We start from the raw sequence: 15,753 nt of genomic DNA, 5'->3' as shown, positions 1-15,753 counted from the left end.
ACTAATACAGCTCATGCAAGCCCTGTGACTTACACAAACACAGTCGGACTGAGTGCTACTTAAGTAACTGCTTCGTGGTTTCTGCTGTACTGAACCCTGCCTTTCAAAGCAAAGCGCCCGATTTTAAGCTTCTCAAGCTTCTCAATGTTCTTGTCTACAAATAATTTATACCCGAATACCCAGAAAAGAATATTACACTATGTCAATCCATTTGACCATTGACCAGGCCGTCTATCCACCGATCGTTTGCGTTTGAAGCAGTTCAAAACCTCTCTGCTCATTACACGAACCTATGTATTATGGTGTTTTGTTAATTTTTTGGTGACTTTGGGAATTTTTGTGAGGAGTTTTTCTCATAGGATTAGTAAAATTTAGAGACAAAAATATTGAAGATTTAAAATAAGAATGTAAAAAGATAAAAATTACTAGACGGACATCAGACATTCCCCCTGACAAGCTGGGGTGCTCTTGCGTGGGGGTCAACTGTCTGGTGGTGTTCCAAAAAAATTTTATCTTAAAAACCTCTTAATTTCACTGAAATTCAAGTTTACTCCCGCCTTGAATTTCAATGTTTCATCTTTTGCAGGTGATCGCTATGAGGAGAGGTGGCATTATTATGGCGGGATTAAACACACAGCAAGTTGGCAAGATGCGCAGTCAGTCTGCAAATCAAAACAAGCAAACTTGGTAACCGTGAATGATGAAAATGAGATGAATTTCCTTGGTGATATTCTTGGGGCCAGGGGGAGTTGGTGTGGATTGAACAACTGGGACAACATGACGGCGTTTGAGTGGGTCAGCGGAGAACAAAGTGACTATACTAACTGGGCCGTAAAGCAACCTCGCAAAAATATCAAGAAACGCTGTGTTCATATCTTGTTTGAAGCGCAAGTTTACAAATGGGAGATGTCGAAGTGCGACAGCATATTTAGATACACTTGTGAAAACGGTAGGTCTTGCAGTAAATTGGATCTCTGATTTCGAGACAACTTATTGCTCGTCATGATCATTTCCGGTAACCTGTCAGTTTACGACAGTGACGTGCGTTTTTCACAGCGATCCCTTAAAACGCAAAAATCCAACGCATCTTTCGGTTTTCTCCTTTCGAACTGTTTGTGTATTTGCCGCAAAAATTTCCTAGACTTTTGTAGGAAAACGTTAAGTTGAGCAGCTGAAACAGCTTGGATTGTCGGCGGAACTCAATCATATAGAAGCAAATATAACGGGTAAAACAGGCAACAGGCTTGTGCCTGTGAAAATCTATATTTGAATCATGCGGTGCCAGAATGTAACGCAACGAACACGGGAGGTAAAACCTTGACATATCGATCTCAAGAGACAAAGCGCTCGATCAAATTAATGCAAGAAGCATAACCTTTACAACACAGAGTGTCTCTCTGAAACCAACTTTAATTTTTCTCGAAGTAAAGCCTCAACAGTCTCTGGAGAAGCCGCACAAAGATTTACTTAATTGTCATCCGTGATATGATACAAACAACAGGCCCGGCATCACAATTATTAAATGCAAGTAATCACCGATAAATTACTGACCCTGTCCTTCCAAAACAAACATCTTGAGAGCTTAAAACATATCTTGCAAATAGAAATGAGCCAAAACAAACCGCACAAGCGAAACCTGTATCAAATATAATTCATTACTCAGTACCAGGGGGGGGGGGGGGGGGAAGCAACTTCCCATACATTCTCTTATATGAATTCTGAGCGATGCTCTCACAACTTGCAAAGCAATCATCGGGGCGGTAGTCAGCGGATCTCTTTACGGCGCATGAGCAGCTCCTTTCTTTGTGAACTTGCCAAAACAATAACAACATGGGACCAGTGAGAGAGTTCGATTATTCCACAGGCAGCCCAAGCTAACGATAAGCGTCACAGTACTCTAAGACTCAGTTTATAAGGATTTGTATGGGAATGAAACAGTTTTCTTTAACGATACAAAAATTCGAACATTTTATGAATAAAATTGACTTACACTGTTGCAGTTTCGTGTTCTTTCTTGTTTGCCAGCTCCTCGAGCCAATTTGAAGCGATTTGGACGAGTTATTGCTTTGCGAAATTTTGAACACGTGTACTTTATTAAATATTAAATAAATATTAAATAAATATTAATAAATATTAAAGTACACCTGTTCAAAATTTCGCAAAGCAATAACTCGTCCAAATCGCTTCAAATTGGCTCGAGGAGCTGGCAAACAAGAAAGAACACGAAACTGCAACAGTGTAAGTCAATTGTATTCATAAAACGTTCGAATTTCTATGTCGTAAAAGAAAACTGTTTCAATCCCATACAAATCCTTATAAATTGAGTCTTAGAGTACTGTGGCCCTTATCGTTAGCTTGGGCTGCCTGTGATTATTCTTTTTTTATAGTAATGAAAAATAAGGCTTTCTAAGTTTTGTCTTTAAAGCAGCGAAAATTTCTCCGGAAGGGTTCTTGGTGTAAATATGTGGTGTTTGTTATGAAATAAAACCATCACAGAAATGGTAATGAAAACGAATATTCCCGCGCCGGTCGGAGCTATTGTTCTTGCTCTATTGTTTCGAGGTTGTTTGTTGACTTGGTCGTTCTTTGTTTTACCTCATTTACAATCCCCATGTGGGCCAGTTGAAAATCGTGGTACAAACCTTTGCATTTCAGCACTGAAAAGTAGCACGGTATCACAAAATTCTGCGTTCTTAAAACTACACGACGATGACGAAATTTTCGGATGAAAACACTGCTTTTAGATTTTTAGTTAAGAGAATTGAATCCCTTTATAATAAGTTATTCCACGGCATGGTAGTCGTGATTGCCATAGCTTCCATTTCGCGGGAACAGATTGCCTGTTGCATCGTACAAAAACCGCTGACTACATCGTGAATTGATCGCGTTGCAAGTTGTGAGAGCATCGCTACTCGGTCCCAGACTTCGTTTCTTCCCCCCCCCCCCCCCCTGCTCAGTACTCTACAAACAGGAAACCATGCGGCGCAGACCTTTGGCCTCGCGCGAGAAACAGGAGAACATCTCTAGCTAATTGACAGAATGTCATTTTTACTTCTCAACACCTCATTATCTGAAAAGTGGGCGGAGGAGGGTCGTTAAAGGAATTCTTACAGGCTCTCCTTCCTTCGTCTTCGTCCCGCCTCATTTTTTTCTTTCCTTCACTCGCCTTCGTCCCCCCTCGTTTTTTTCTCGCTCGCCCGCGTTTTTCGCTTTCCCCTTCAACTACCGAGAGCCTGGAACAGGCTAATGAAAGCGTCATGTGGGCTCATTTTGTTCGATACTTGATCAAACATCGTTTGCTCGTTTAGTCAACCCATGGTGTGCGTCAAACACGATATTGGACGAAAATATTTCATCGTTTGGCCGAGGTTGAAAATACCTTTCGGCAATGAGGCATTCTTTTCCGCGATCGATAGTTACCCGTGTAGCCAATGAGATTACTAGTTCGCTAGTCGTCAGCCACTGGGTTATGCTTCTAGCTAGACATCACAAATTTGTAAAACAATAATGTTGTTATTTGTGTGTGTTATGTTGTTGACTACAGCTGCAGGGCCCTTGAAGCCATGTGCTAGTGCGCTTGTAAAAATGGAGCCACGTGCATTGAACAAGGTCAAGGATATCAGTGTCAGTGTACAGACAAGTTTACAGGAAACGAGTGTCAAACTGAAATACCAGGTATACTCAGTCAAATGGTATATTTTTTTCACGTTGTTTGTTTTTTGACTCGCGATGCGGCCTCGAATTGGAAAACAACTCAAATCGTAAGAATTAAAGGTATTTCAGCGATCTTACACATGCAACTGTCTAATAAGGTAAATTTATTTAGCTATACGCTTCTTTTTGTTTAGGAACCGCTGGTGATTCAATGACTTCTCGGCATAATGGTCGTTCATTCACAACAAAGGACCAAGATAACGACATAAAGTCCTCTTCTAACTGCGCCGTGAATTGTCAAGGTGCCTGGTGGTACGAAAACTGTTATTCAAGCAATCTGAATGGTTTTTATCATAACGGACAATACTCAGCAACCAGAGAGGGCGACGGAACAACATGGTACGATGGCGTCGATTGGGAAACTTGGAAAGGATATGGCTATTCAGCTAAAAGGGCTGAAATGAAGATCAGACCTGTGGACTTTTAGACTGATCAGTGCACGATGTTTTGGCTGTCTGGATCCCTTCTTGATCACGACACGTTCATTGGCTTACGTGTTTTAGTGCGATTGCACACTTGAACTAGGGTTGAAGTAATAATAAGGGTGAGATGTAACACAACAACGTCATATACAATATTTGAGTGACTTTGAACTGCATTTAAGAATAAAAAATAAGCGATATGACAATCAATTGAAACGAAGTTCGATGACTTCATGTCATCATTCAGTGTCAAGTTAAATTACATGACAGAATTTAAACTACGGGCGCCAGGACGCGTCAGACTCGGGTTGTTTCAGAGTTTTAGCAGTTTTAGAGTGATCAGTAGCGTTCTGCTTCTAAGTTCAGTAGTGCTGTCTCGACCAAAGCCTCAACAAGTAACAAAGGAAAAGTTTTAGTGTAATACTACACGACAGGAATTCATTGTCTAGAAAAATGTTAACTACTGACATAGCTTGGACTAAATTCACCATTCTGTATGGATAGCCTACATATTGGCTGATATTCCGATGTATGAAACCCAAATTCAGCGAACGTTACAATTAGCGTTTTTGTTATTTTTCCAAGAAAAGTCAAGGACCTGCGAATACTTAAATACTCCATTCGGGCCAATCGCACAAAATGATATCTAAATTGCTAAACGAAGTCAGCGAATTGAAGAGAACTGATCGAGTGTCACGCTTTCGAAAAAAGCTTATAACTCGAAAATAATACCTTTTTAGAATTAAACTAGGCCACTGAAGTATACGAAATGATGCAATAATGCAGATAGAAATAAAGTTTCCCTGTAAACTTACACTGAAATTTTGTATGAAGGGAGCCTCTTTTCATATTAAAAATATCATGGAATTAATCAGCTCTGTAATCATAAGGTTTGGGATTTTGCTATTCCTTACAGATGCGAAAACTTTTCGGGACCTTTAAGAAACTGGCGACTGGCCAGGATACCCAAAATAATTATGACTCATGAGCATATACTTATTACACCATACACTTTAACAGGCCCGGTTCAGACGCCGATGTTTTCATGAGCCGAACCAAATTCCTTGAATTAAGTACATGAAAAGATCGGCGTCTGAATCAAATTAGAACGGCTATTTCAATTTGGAAGGGCTCACCTGTTCTTCCCACCAGGCTTGGCCGAGAATTTCGCCTGTGGAACGCCTTTGGAACGGCTTGATTCAGACGCCGTACTTTTCAGAGGGTCCTGAAGGGGTAAAATGGGAACTGGGATTTGCCTATTTTGACTGGGATTTGCGTTTATTTTCACTGGGAAAATGGGATTTAGGTAACTGGGACTGGGATTCGGAAACAAAAAATGGGAATGGGAAGCATGTCAGTACATGACTAAACCTGCATATTTTACGCTCTATAATATTCTTAAAGTCCGGCATAGACAGTTAAAACGCTGAAAATTAACTCTGAAACGAAACCACTACACTGCACGAGTGTCCATCAAGCGTCGATCAATTTTCGTGTAAGTGATTAAGTTACTCAGCGGAACTGCTGACTGAGCATGGGTACAAATGGAATATTTAAAAGAAGTGATAGTAAGTTTTGCAGGGTAGTGGTAAGTAAGGGATAAAAACTTGATAACTTTAGTTAAAGCTACTGAAAATTTATATCATCCTCTACAAGACAAACGAACAAATGAAAAGTGATGTTCTCAACAGTATTGGTGATAATATAACTAGCAGAACATGATTTTGGATAGTCCATTCCCTGAACTATTCCTTCTGCGACCCAGGTACGGGGACAGTCTAGGATAACTTGGATGTGCATGCTTAAAACAAACCAATGAAAAACCACAGAGACGTGTGGCGTTTCTTACATGCAACGTGTGCGCTAGGGTAAAAATAGTTTGCTAAAATGAAAAATTCAACTACGCAAATTAGCGCAACATCTACAAGAAAAATTGTCATAACCTTTGTCTAAAGCCGTAATACTTACTTACTTACTTATCCTCATCGGGCCCATGAGGACTCTTGAGGCCGGCCAGAAAACTAAAACTGCGCCATCCATCCCGGTCCGCCGTCGATGCGACAGCAGCCCCCCACGAACACCACCCCAGCCGGTTTCTTTCTGTCTCCACGGTAATAAATCTCCGTAATGAATAGGTATTAAACCCACAAGTACTAAATTTTTGAATTTAACATCTGTGCGTGCGTTTCCAAAGGCGCTGTCGATTATGGTTTGGTTTCTTCAGCTTCCCCCTTTTTGGGGGGAGGGGGGAGCTCGGGGGGGGGGGGGGGTGGCTGACAGATTTCTGAGAATGTGCATGCAAGTCAATATTTCTGGACTCGCTCAACGACGCCTGTACCTGGGTTCACCGAAGGGAGAGTTCAGGGAGTGGACTACATTTAGGACAATCAAAACAACAAATATATTATGCTTAAGTCCGGTTTTCCATACACTGGGAATTTTACTACTGGGAATGGGATTTGGACAAAAAATAGGCTGGGAAATGGGATTTGGGCAAAAAATAGGCTGGGAAATGGGATTTGGACAAAAAATAGGCTGGGAAATGGGATTTGGTACCCCCCCTTCAGGACCCTCTTTTCACGTGCCGATCCTATAAATTCATAAATTATTATAATGTATTTTGACAACTTTGAGTGGTTTTATTGGAACTGTATTAGGAACGGCCTCGGAACTTCCAAAAAGTACGGCGTCTGAATCAAGACGCGTGCTTTTGTCAATTTGGGTCGGTTCAAATTCGAATTGAGTTCGGCTCATGAAAAGTACGGCGTCTGAACCGGGCCTTAGTTAACATCTTTGTAGACTATTCAATTGTTGATTGTTAGGTATGCCTCACTTTTATATGGTATGCGATTATTTACCAAGTGAGATTTTCACCTAGTAATTCATCTATTCTAAACAAATTATTGTAGAGTGTGTACATGTACAGAACTGAACATATACACAAAATTTCGTAGGCATGTTGCACTGATTCAATTTCTTGGATTACTCTGAACTGACACGTCACAACAAAGCCACAAACATCAGGGAGTTTTCCAAATGAGATTACCATATTTACCAATCTTCGGTTCGCGAAGCTCTTGCGTGACTTGGTTTGCACAACACACGTCACGCTGGACTCGTCACGCAATAGTTGCACAAAATAATATCAATGTTATTGACGTTTGGTTACGTTACACTTCGTTTTAGCCAGTGAACAATCTCCTTGGTGTCGGAGAAAGGGAAATGAACAGGCCGCGGAAAGTCAGGGTTCAAGGGACGGACCATTAGAAAAGTGATGGGGGGGGGGGGGGGTGGGGAAAAAGCAAAAAAAAAATTCATGCAAGGCGAAATGCCAAGAAAAAAAATTCGTGCAAAGGGGAAGGCAAAGAAAAAAAATTCATGCGGAAGGAAAGTTCCTATTAAGCACTAAAAACACCTGTAATGTTACACTTGATAAGATCGACTTTTCGACGAAATATATCAGGGGGAATCGGGAATGCTGAAAATAGCATTTCCGAGCCTAGAAATTTCAAAATTTTCTGGGGGAGCATGCTCCCAGACCCCCCTACAGACAAGCGTCTCCAGCGCTCAACTTGTATTTTTATTAAAGCAAATTACATTAAGCCTGGCTCCCCGACAAGCAAAACATTTCTTCCCATACGCCGATGGTTATAGAAAATTCACCAACATTTGTAATAATAACAGTACATGGCATTTGATTAAAGCCATTCTTAATATTTTTTTTACAGATATAATGATCAAAGATGGGCATAGATAGCCTTTACGGGACTGGTCAATAAGTGTGTGTGGGGGGGAGGGGGGTGTGGGCCGGAGTAGAAAGGGGGTGGGTCATGTTGTTTTGGTCTTTAACATAGAGGGTGAGACATTTTAGTTACTTTAAATTATTATAGTTACAAGAAAATCCCCAGTGGTATTCATCAGTATAAATTGATAAATTTCTTGACGTGAGCAGTTCTAGATGTATTTCTAGCGATTTCAGAATGCCCAAATATAAAAATTTCCCGGGGGAGCATGCCCCCGGCCCCCCTAGATGGTTTGTGATCATAGTAGCGCTTTTCGGTAGGCTCGCTCAAGCTGCCTCTTTTCCAATTGCTCCGACTTACCCCCCAGTACTTTAATATTGACCAGTCCCTAAGGATTAAAACAATTAATAACCACATTTTGGGGGGAATATTCAAACTATTTAGCAAATGATCAACAAAGCAACAGTCGTCAAAAGCATGGTATAACGTAACAATACCGGTCCAACAAAAACTATTTGTCAAAAAAAAACATTTGTTAAAAAAAAAAAATTCGAGCAGAGGGTTACACCCGCAAAAAAATTCCTACACAAGCGATGGACGTAAAAAAAAAAATCCTGCAAGACAAAAATCCCCCACCCCCCCTATCACTTTTCTAATGGTCCGTCCCCAATTAGCACCCTACCCTACCCGTTTTTTTGCTGTCCTTACCCTACCCCACCTTTTCTCCTCGGTCGCTGGCCTTTCTCTTCAATCCTTGACGGTAAATATGCGTGTAGTTTAACATTAAGGAACTTTTTTATTTCTATATTACAGTAAACGCCACACATTAATTTAAGTACCAAAGACTTCCGAGTTTATCTATTATAAGGTGGCGTGACATATGGAGTTGTTTCGTCACATTGAAACCGGATACGTTCTTTTGATCTCGTGTTCAACAGCAAGTCTAAATTTGCAGCAAACACCCTCGCTGATCGGGAGTGGCTTTTTTGTGTTCCAGCGAACGTATATAAAACAGATTGCTGAAGTTTCAGAAGTCCTCAACGGAAGAAAAGGTTTACAAGAAAAAATTGCGTCACTGACAACAAAGGTAAGAGAAAGAACAAGGAATTATTTACTTCGCGTGACTTTGTACGCCTTGTCTAGACGACATGTTCGATGAATGGCTATTTGCATGAACAATATTTCTATCTCAATTTAACGAACATTGTTCGTTTTCTACAGCAACACATCCGCTTCTGAGGTCCACAATTGTACCTTCTTGGAGACTACGATTAATGTGAAACGTTTTCAATCGAAGGGAAATTTTACATTCAGCAAAAAGGTGAGGAAGATGCGTGTATAATTATAAATTATAAAACGTAATCACAATTGGTTGGCATCGCAAAGCAAAATTTAGAAAAGGTTATCTGTTATTGAAATTATTTGTTGTGGATAAATTTGATTTCATTATTTATGGATTGTAGAGACGGAGTCACTTATCATACGCACAGAGTAAAGCAAGAAAATCTTATTAACTAGTCTGAAAGCGGAATTCTAAACGACAGAGAAAAGCCATGTATAAACCGAGATTCCAAGCGTTCTTTTAAAAAGCGGAAATATAATGCTTTCAGAAGTAGGCAGAACCGCTTTGTGGTGGGAGCTGTTGATTTGGCGAGTAATATGCCAAGTTTGATTAAACCTAAGACTAGATGCTGCGAAATCGATTATCTCCGTGTGTGTCCGCTGCTTATAGATGCAGGCCGTACTTTACTGGATACTAGGCATACAGAATTTGGGCAATCTACCTCATCAAATATTATGGAATTCTGTGTAATAATTACACTGTTGAGAAAGGGCGAAGAAGTGTTAATTTCCCTAGCCAATGTTTTCTGTAACTATTATCCGCAGCCCGGCAAATCGCTTAAGTTAATGACCAGTTGTCTGTTATATTGTTGTGTAGGTTTTAATGATAGCAGATTTCTATAATGTTTCATTAAAACGAAACCGAATAGACCTTAAGGAAAACTCAAGTCGTTTAGTGCGCAATCTTAGTTTACTGATACAATTCACACGTAAAAAAACCTGGATTTTAGCGATGCTGCATATCATGCTTATTTAAGCCCACACCACCCTCCTCCCTCCCCAGCCCTTCAGCTTGTGTTTTGTTTTGTTACAATGTTGGACTATTCATTTCGGTTTTTGTTCACTAATAAGTCTATTTTTTGGAATTACAGGCAACTTCCAGGGGAAATAACATAAGGTAAGCAGGTTTAAAGAAATACATTTACCATATCCCTCCCTGCTGCAAGGTGTTTGACCATGTCTCATCCTGAGTGTTGTTCATTTCAGAAACAATTTGTCACTTTGCTCCTGGGACACAGTTCCATTTTTCAGGGGAAATCTCACATGCAGTAACTGGTATGTAAAAATATAAATAGCACCCTTACTGAGAGCTTTGTTCCACATGCCCAACCTAATGTTTGACACTTTGAGGCAATATTCATGTTGATTGCCTCAATGTAGTAAACACCACACCATTTCTTGATAGGAGAAAATTTTTGATAGGATTTTTTTTTAAACAAATACATAAAAGTAAAGCAATATATACATATTTTCCATATCCATAAAAGACTATTCACAATTAAGTCCTCACCATTCCTACCATGTTTTTTCTTGATAAAATTAGTCATTCCTGGATTTAAACCTGGAATATTCAAGTTGTACAGTAGGATAGAGTAAGCCATTTCAATATTATTTCCTTTACCAAAGCTCTTAAGGCCAGTATAATAAAGTATCATTTTTTTTATTACTCTACCTTTTTGATACCTGTATGTCTCTTACCCTATGTGTATGTTAAACTTCATTGATAGCAAGATGAATGTTTCCTCTTGATACATAATTTTAGTTTTGATGACAAAACACTTTGAAAAAGACATTCAAAATAATTCATGATGTAAACAAGATTTGAAATGCCACCTATTTGAAAAGATCACCTATGGTTGATCTTTTTGGATTTAACAGTAATTGAGCTGGTAAAAGTGGTGGTGTTGAGTGTGCTAGTGATGCAGGTGGCCTTGAAGCTGTTGGTGTTCGTGCTGCTAGTGGTTAATTGTGGTGGTGATGATACAGTTGTCAATGAGCTTGATGGTATTGCTTATACTGCTAGTAGATTGTACTGCTGGTAGATTGTGATGGTAATGGTGCAGGTGGCAGTGAAGCTGGTGGTATTGGTGCTACGCCTGGTAGATTGTAATAATGGTGATGTACAATGGACTTGACTGTATTGATTGGACTACTGGCAGATTGTGGTGGTGATAGTGCAGGTAGCAGTGAAGCTGGTGGTATTGGTGCTACGCCTGGTAGATTGTTATGGTGGCGATATGTAATGGACTTGGCTGTATTGATTGGACTACTGGTAGATTGTAGTGGTGATGGTGCAGGTGGCAGTGAAGCTGGTGGTATTGGTGCTACTCCTGGTAGATTGGTATGGTGGTGATGTGCAATGGACTTGGCTGTATTGATTGGACTACTGGTAGATTGTGGTGGTGATGGTGCATGTGGCAGTGAATCTGGTGGTATTGGTGCTACTCCTGGTAGATTGTTATGGTGGTGATATGTAATGGACTTGGCTGTATTGATTGGACTACTGGTAGATTGTGGTGGTGATGGTGCAGGTAGCAGTGAATCTGGTGGTATTGGTGCTACTCCTGGTAGATTGTTATGGTGGTGATATGTAATGGACTTGGCTGTATTGATTGGACTACTGGTAGATTGTAGTGGTGATAGTGCAGATGGCAGTGAAGCTGGTGGTATTGGTGCTACTCCTGGTAGATTGTTATAATGGTGATGTAAAATGGACTTGACTGTATTGATTGGACTACTGGCAGATTGTGGTGGTGATAGTGCAGGTGGCAGTGAAGCTGGTGGTATTGGTGCTACGCCTGGTAGATTGTTATGGTGGCGATATGTAATGGACTTGGCTGTATTGATTGGACTACTGGTAGATTGTGGTGGTAATGGTGCAGGTGGCAGTGAAGCTGGTGGTATTGGTGCTACGCCTGGTAGATTGTTATAATGGTGATGTAAAATGGACTTGACTGTATTGATTGGACTACTGGCAGATTGTGGTGGTGATAGTGCAGGTGGCAGTGAAGCTGGTGGTATTGGTGCTACGCCTGGTAGATTGTTATGGTGGCGATATGTAATGGACTTGGCTGTATTGATTGGACTACTGGTAGATTGTGGTGGTAATGGTGCAGGTGGCAGTGAAGCTGGTGGTATTGGTGCTACTCCTGGTAGATTGTTATGGTGGTGATATGTAATGGACTTGGCTGTATTGATTGGACTATTGGTTGATTGTGGTGGTGATGGTGTAGTTGGCAGTGAAGCTGGTGGTATTGGTGCTACTCCTGGTAGATCGTTATGGTGGTGATATGTAATGGACTTGACTGTATTGATTGGACTACTGGTAGATTGTAGTGGTGATGGTGCAGGTGGCAGTGAAGCTGGTGGTATTGGTGCTACTCCTGGTAGATTGTTATGGTGGTGATGTGCAATGGACTTGACTGTATTGATTGGACTACTGGTAGATTGTGGTGGTGATGGTGCAGGTGGCAGTGATGCTGGTTGTACTGGTGCTACTACTGGTAGATTGTTATGGTGGTGATGTGCAATGGACTTGGCTGTATTGATTGGACTACTGGTAGATTGTGATGGTGGTGACGTTCAATGGACTTGGCTGTATTGATTGAACTACTGGTAGATTGTGGTGGTGATGGTGCAGGTAGCAGTGAATCTGGTGGTATTGGTGCTACTCCTGGTAGATTGTTATGGTGGTGATATGTAATGGACTTGGCTGTATTGATTGGACTACTGGTAGATTGTAGTGGTGATAGTGCAGATGGCAGTGAAGCTGGTGGTATTGGTGCTACTCCTGGTAGATTGTTATAATGGTGATGTAAAATGGACTTGACTGTATTGATTGGACTACTGGCAGATTGTGGTGGTGATAGTGCAGGTGGCAGTGAAGCTGGTGGTATTGGTGCTACGCCTGGTAGATTGTTATGGTCGTGATATGTAATGGACTTGGCTGTATTGATTGGACTACTGGTAGATTGTGGTGGTGATGGTGCAGGTGGCAGTGAAGCTGGTGGTATTGGTGCTACTCCTGGTAGATTGTTATGGTGGTGATGTGCAATGGACTTGGCTGTATTGATTGGACTACTGGTAGATTGTGGTGGTGGTGATACAGTTGGCAGTGAAGCTGGTGGTATTGGTGCTACTCCTGGTAGATTGTTATGGTGGTGATGTGCAATGGACTTGGCTGTATTGATTGGACTACTGGTAGATTGTGGTGGTGGTGATACAGTTGGCAGTGAAGCTGGTGGTATTGGTGCTACTCCTGGTAGATTGTTATGGTGGTGATGTGCAATGAACTTGGTGGTATTGATTGTACTACTGGTAGATTGTGGTGGTGGTGATACAGTTGGCAGTGAAGCTGGTGCTATTGGTGCTACTCCTGGTAGATTGTTATGGTGGTGATGTGCAATGGACTTGACTGTATTGGTTGTACTACTGGTAGATTGTGGTGGTGATGGTGCAGGTAGCAGTGAAGCTGGTGGTATTGGTGCTACTCCTGGTAGATTGTTAGGGTGGTGATGTGCAATGGACTTGACTGTATTGATTGTACTACTGGTAGATTGTGGTGGTGATGGTGTAGTTGGCAGTGAAGCTGGTGGTATTGGTGCTACTCCTGGTAGATTGTTATGGTGGTGATGTGCAATGGACTTGGCTGTATTGATTGGACTACTGGTAGATTGTAGTGGTGATGGTGCAGGTGGCAGTGAAGCTGGTGGTATTGGTGCTACTCCTGGTAGATTGTTATGGTGGTGATGTGCAATGAACTTGGTGGTATTGATTGTACTACTGGTAGATTGTGGTGGTGGTGATACAGTTGGCAGTGAAGCCGGTGGTATTGGTGCTACTCCTGGTAGATTGTTATGGTAGTGATGTGCAATGGACTTGACTGTATTGATTGGACTACTGGTAGATTGTGGTGGTGATGGTGCAGGTGGCAGTGAAGCTGGTGGTATTGGTGCTACTCCTGGTAGATTGTTAGGGTGGTGATGTGCAATGGACTTGACTGTATTGATTGGACTACTGGTAGATTGTAGTGGTGATGGTGCAGGTGGCAGTGAAGCTGGTGGTATTGGTGCTACTCCTGATAGATCGTTAGGGTGGTGATGTGCAATGGACTTGACTGTATTGATTGGACTACTGGTAGATTGTGGTGGTGATGGTGCAGGTGGCAGTGAAGCTGGTGGTATTGGTGCTTCTCCTGGTAGATTGTTAGGGTGGTGATGTGCAATGGACTTGACTGTATTGATTGGACTACTGGCAGATTGTGGTGGTGATAGTGCAGGTGGCAGTGAAGCTGGTGGTATTGGTGCTACGCCTGGTAGATTGTTATGGTCGTGATATGTAATGGACTTGGCTGTATTGATTGGACTACTGGTAGATTGTGGTGGTGATGGTGCAGGTGGCAGTGAAGCTGGTGGTATTGGTGCTACTCCTGGTAGATTGTTATGGTGGTGATGTGCAATGGACTTGGCTGTATTGATTGGACTACTGGTAGATTGTGGTGGTGGTGATACAGTTGGCAGTGAAGCTGGTGGATTGGTGCTACTCCTGGTAGATTGTTATGGTGGTGATATGCAATGGACTTGACTGTATTGGTTGTACTACTGGTAGATTGTGGTGGTGATGGTGCAGGTAGCAGTGAAGCTGGTGGTATTGGTGCTACTCCTGGTAGATTGTTAGGGTGGTGATGTGCAATGGACTTGACTGTATTGATTGTACTACTGGTAGATTGTGGTGGTGATGGTGTAGTTGGCAGTGAAGCTGGTGGTATTGGTGCTACTCCTGGTAGATTGTTATGGTGGTGATGTGCAATGGACTTGGCTGTATTGATTGGACTACTGGTAGATTGTAGTGGTGATGGTGCAGGTGGCAGTGAAGCCGGTGGTATTGGTGCTACTCCTGGTAGATTGTTATGGTAGTGATGTGCAATGGACTTGACTGTATTGATTGGACTACTGGTAGATTGTGGTGGTGATGGTGCAGGTGGCAGTGAAGCTGGTGGTATTGGTGCTACTCCTGGTAGATTGTTAGGGTGGTGATGTGCAATGGACTTGACTGTATTGATTGGACTACTGGTAGATTGTAGTGGTGATGGTGCAGGTGGCAGTGAAGCTGGTGGTATTGGTGCTACTCCTGATAGATCGTTAGGGTGGTGATGTGCAATGGACTTGACTGTATTGATTGGACTACTGGTAGATTGTGGTGGTGATGGTGCAGGTGGCAGTGAAGCTGGTGGTATTGGTGCTTCTCCTGGTAGATTGTTAGGGTGGTGATGTGCAATGGACTTGACTGTATTGATTGGACTACTGGCAGATTGTGGTGGTGATAGTGCAGGTGGCAGTGAAGCTGGTGGTATTGGTGCTACGCCTGGTAGATTGTTGTGGTCGTGATATGTAATGGACTTGGCTGTATTGATTGGACTACTGGTAGATTGTGGTGGTGATGGTGCAGGTGGCAGTGAAGCTGGTGGTATTGGTGCTACTCCTGGTAGATTGTTATGGTGGTGATGTGCAATGGACTTGGCTGTATTGATTGGACTACTGGTAGATTGTGGTGGTGGTGATACAGTTGGCAGTGAAGCTGGTGGTATTGGTGCTACTCCTGGTAGATTGTTATGGTGGTGATATGCAATGGACTTGACTGTATTGGTTGTACTACTGGTAGATTGTGGTGGTGATGGTGCAGGTAGCAGTGAAGCTGGTGGTATTGGTGCTACTCCTGGTAGATTGTTAGGGTGGTGATGTGCAATGGACTTG

At 42.0% G+C, this 15,753-nt stretch overlaps 2 protein-coding genes across 2 annotated transcripts in view; both read left to right on the top strand.

The window, feature by feature from the left end:
• LOC144662524 (uncharacterized) overlaps window positions 1-15,753 on the top strand; it is a 167,832-nt gene that overhangs the window by 71,884 nt on the left and 80,195 nt on the right. The window contains exon 10 of the mRNA XM_078523346.1: window positions 2,046-2,057. Within this exon, the coding sequence (XP_078379472.1) occupies window positions 2,046-2,057 (12 nt within the window). The remainder of the gene's footprint in view (window positions 1-2,045; window positions 2,058-15,753) is intronic.
• LOC144663113 (NLR family CARD domain-containing protein 4-like) overlaps window positions 8,795-15,753 on the top strand; it is a 33,650-nt gene continuing 26,691 nt past the window's right edge. Inside the window, exons 1-4 of the mRNA XM_078524051.1 lie at window positions 8,795-8,966; window positions 9,101-9,200; window positions 10,093-10,118; window positions 10,208-10,276. The gene's annotated coding sequence lies outside the window, so the exon portion shown is untranslated. The remainder of the gene's footprint in view (window positions 8,967-9,100; window positions 9,201-10,092; window positions 10,119-10,207; window positions 10,277-15,753) is intronic.

This window comes from Oculina patagonica, chromosome 8 (genome assembly GCF_052425735.1).
Source record: "Oculina patagonica isolate OP01 chromosome 8, crgOcupat, whole genome shotgun sequence".
Classification (NCBI taxonomy): domain Eukaryota; kingdom Metazoa; phylum Cnidaria; class Anthozoa; order Scleractinia; family Oculinidae; genus Oculina; species Oculina patagonica.
Note: the sequence above shows the minus strand (reverse complement) of the source record. Positions and strands in the feature narration are given on the sequence as shown.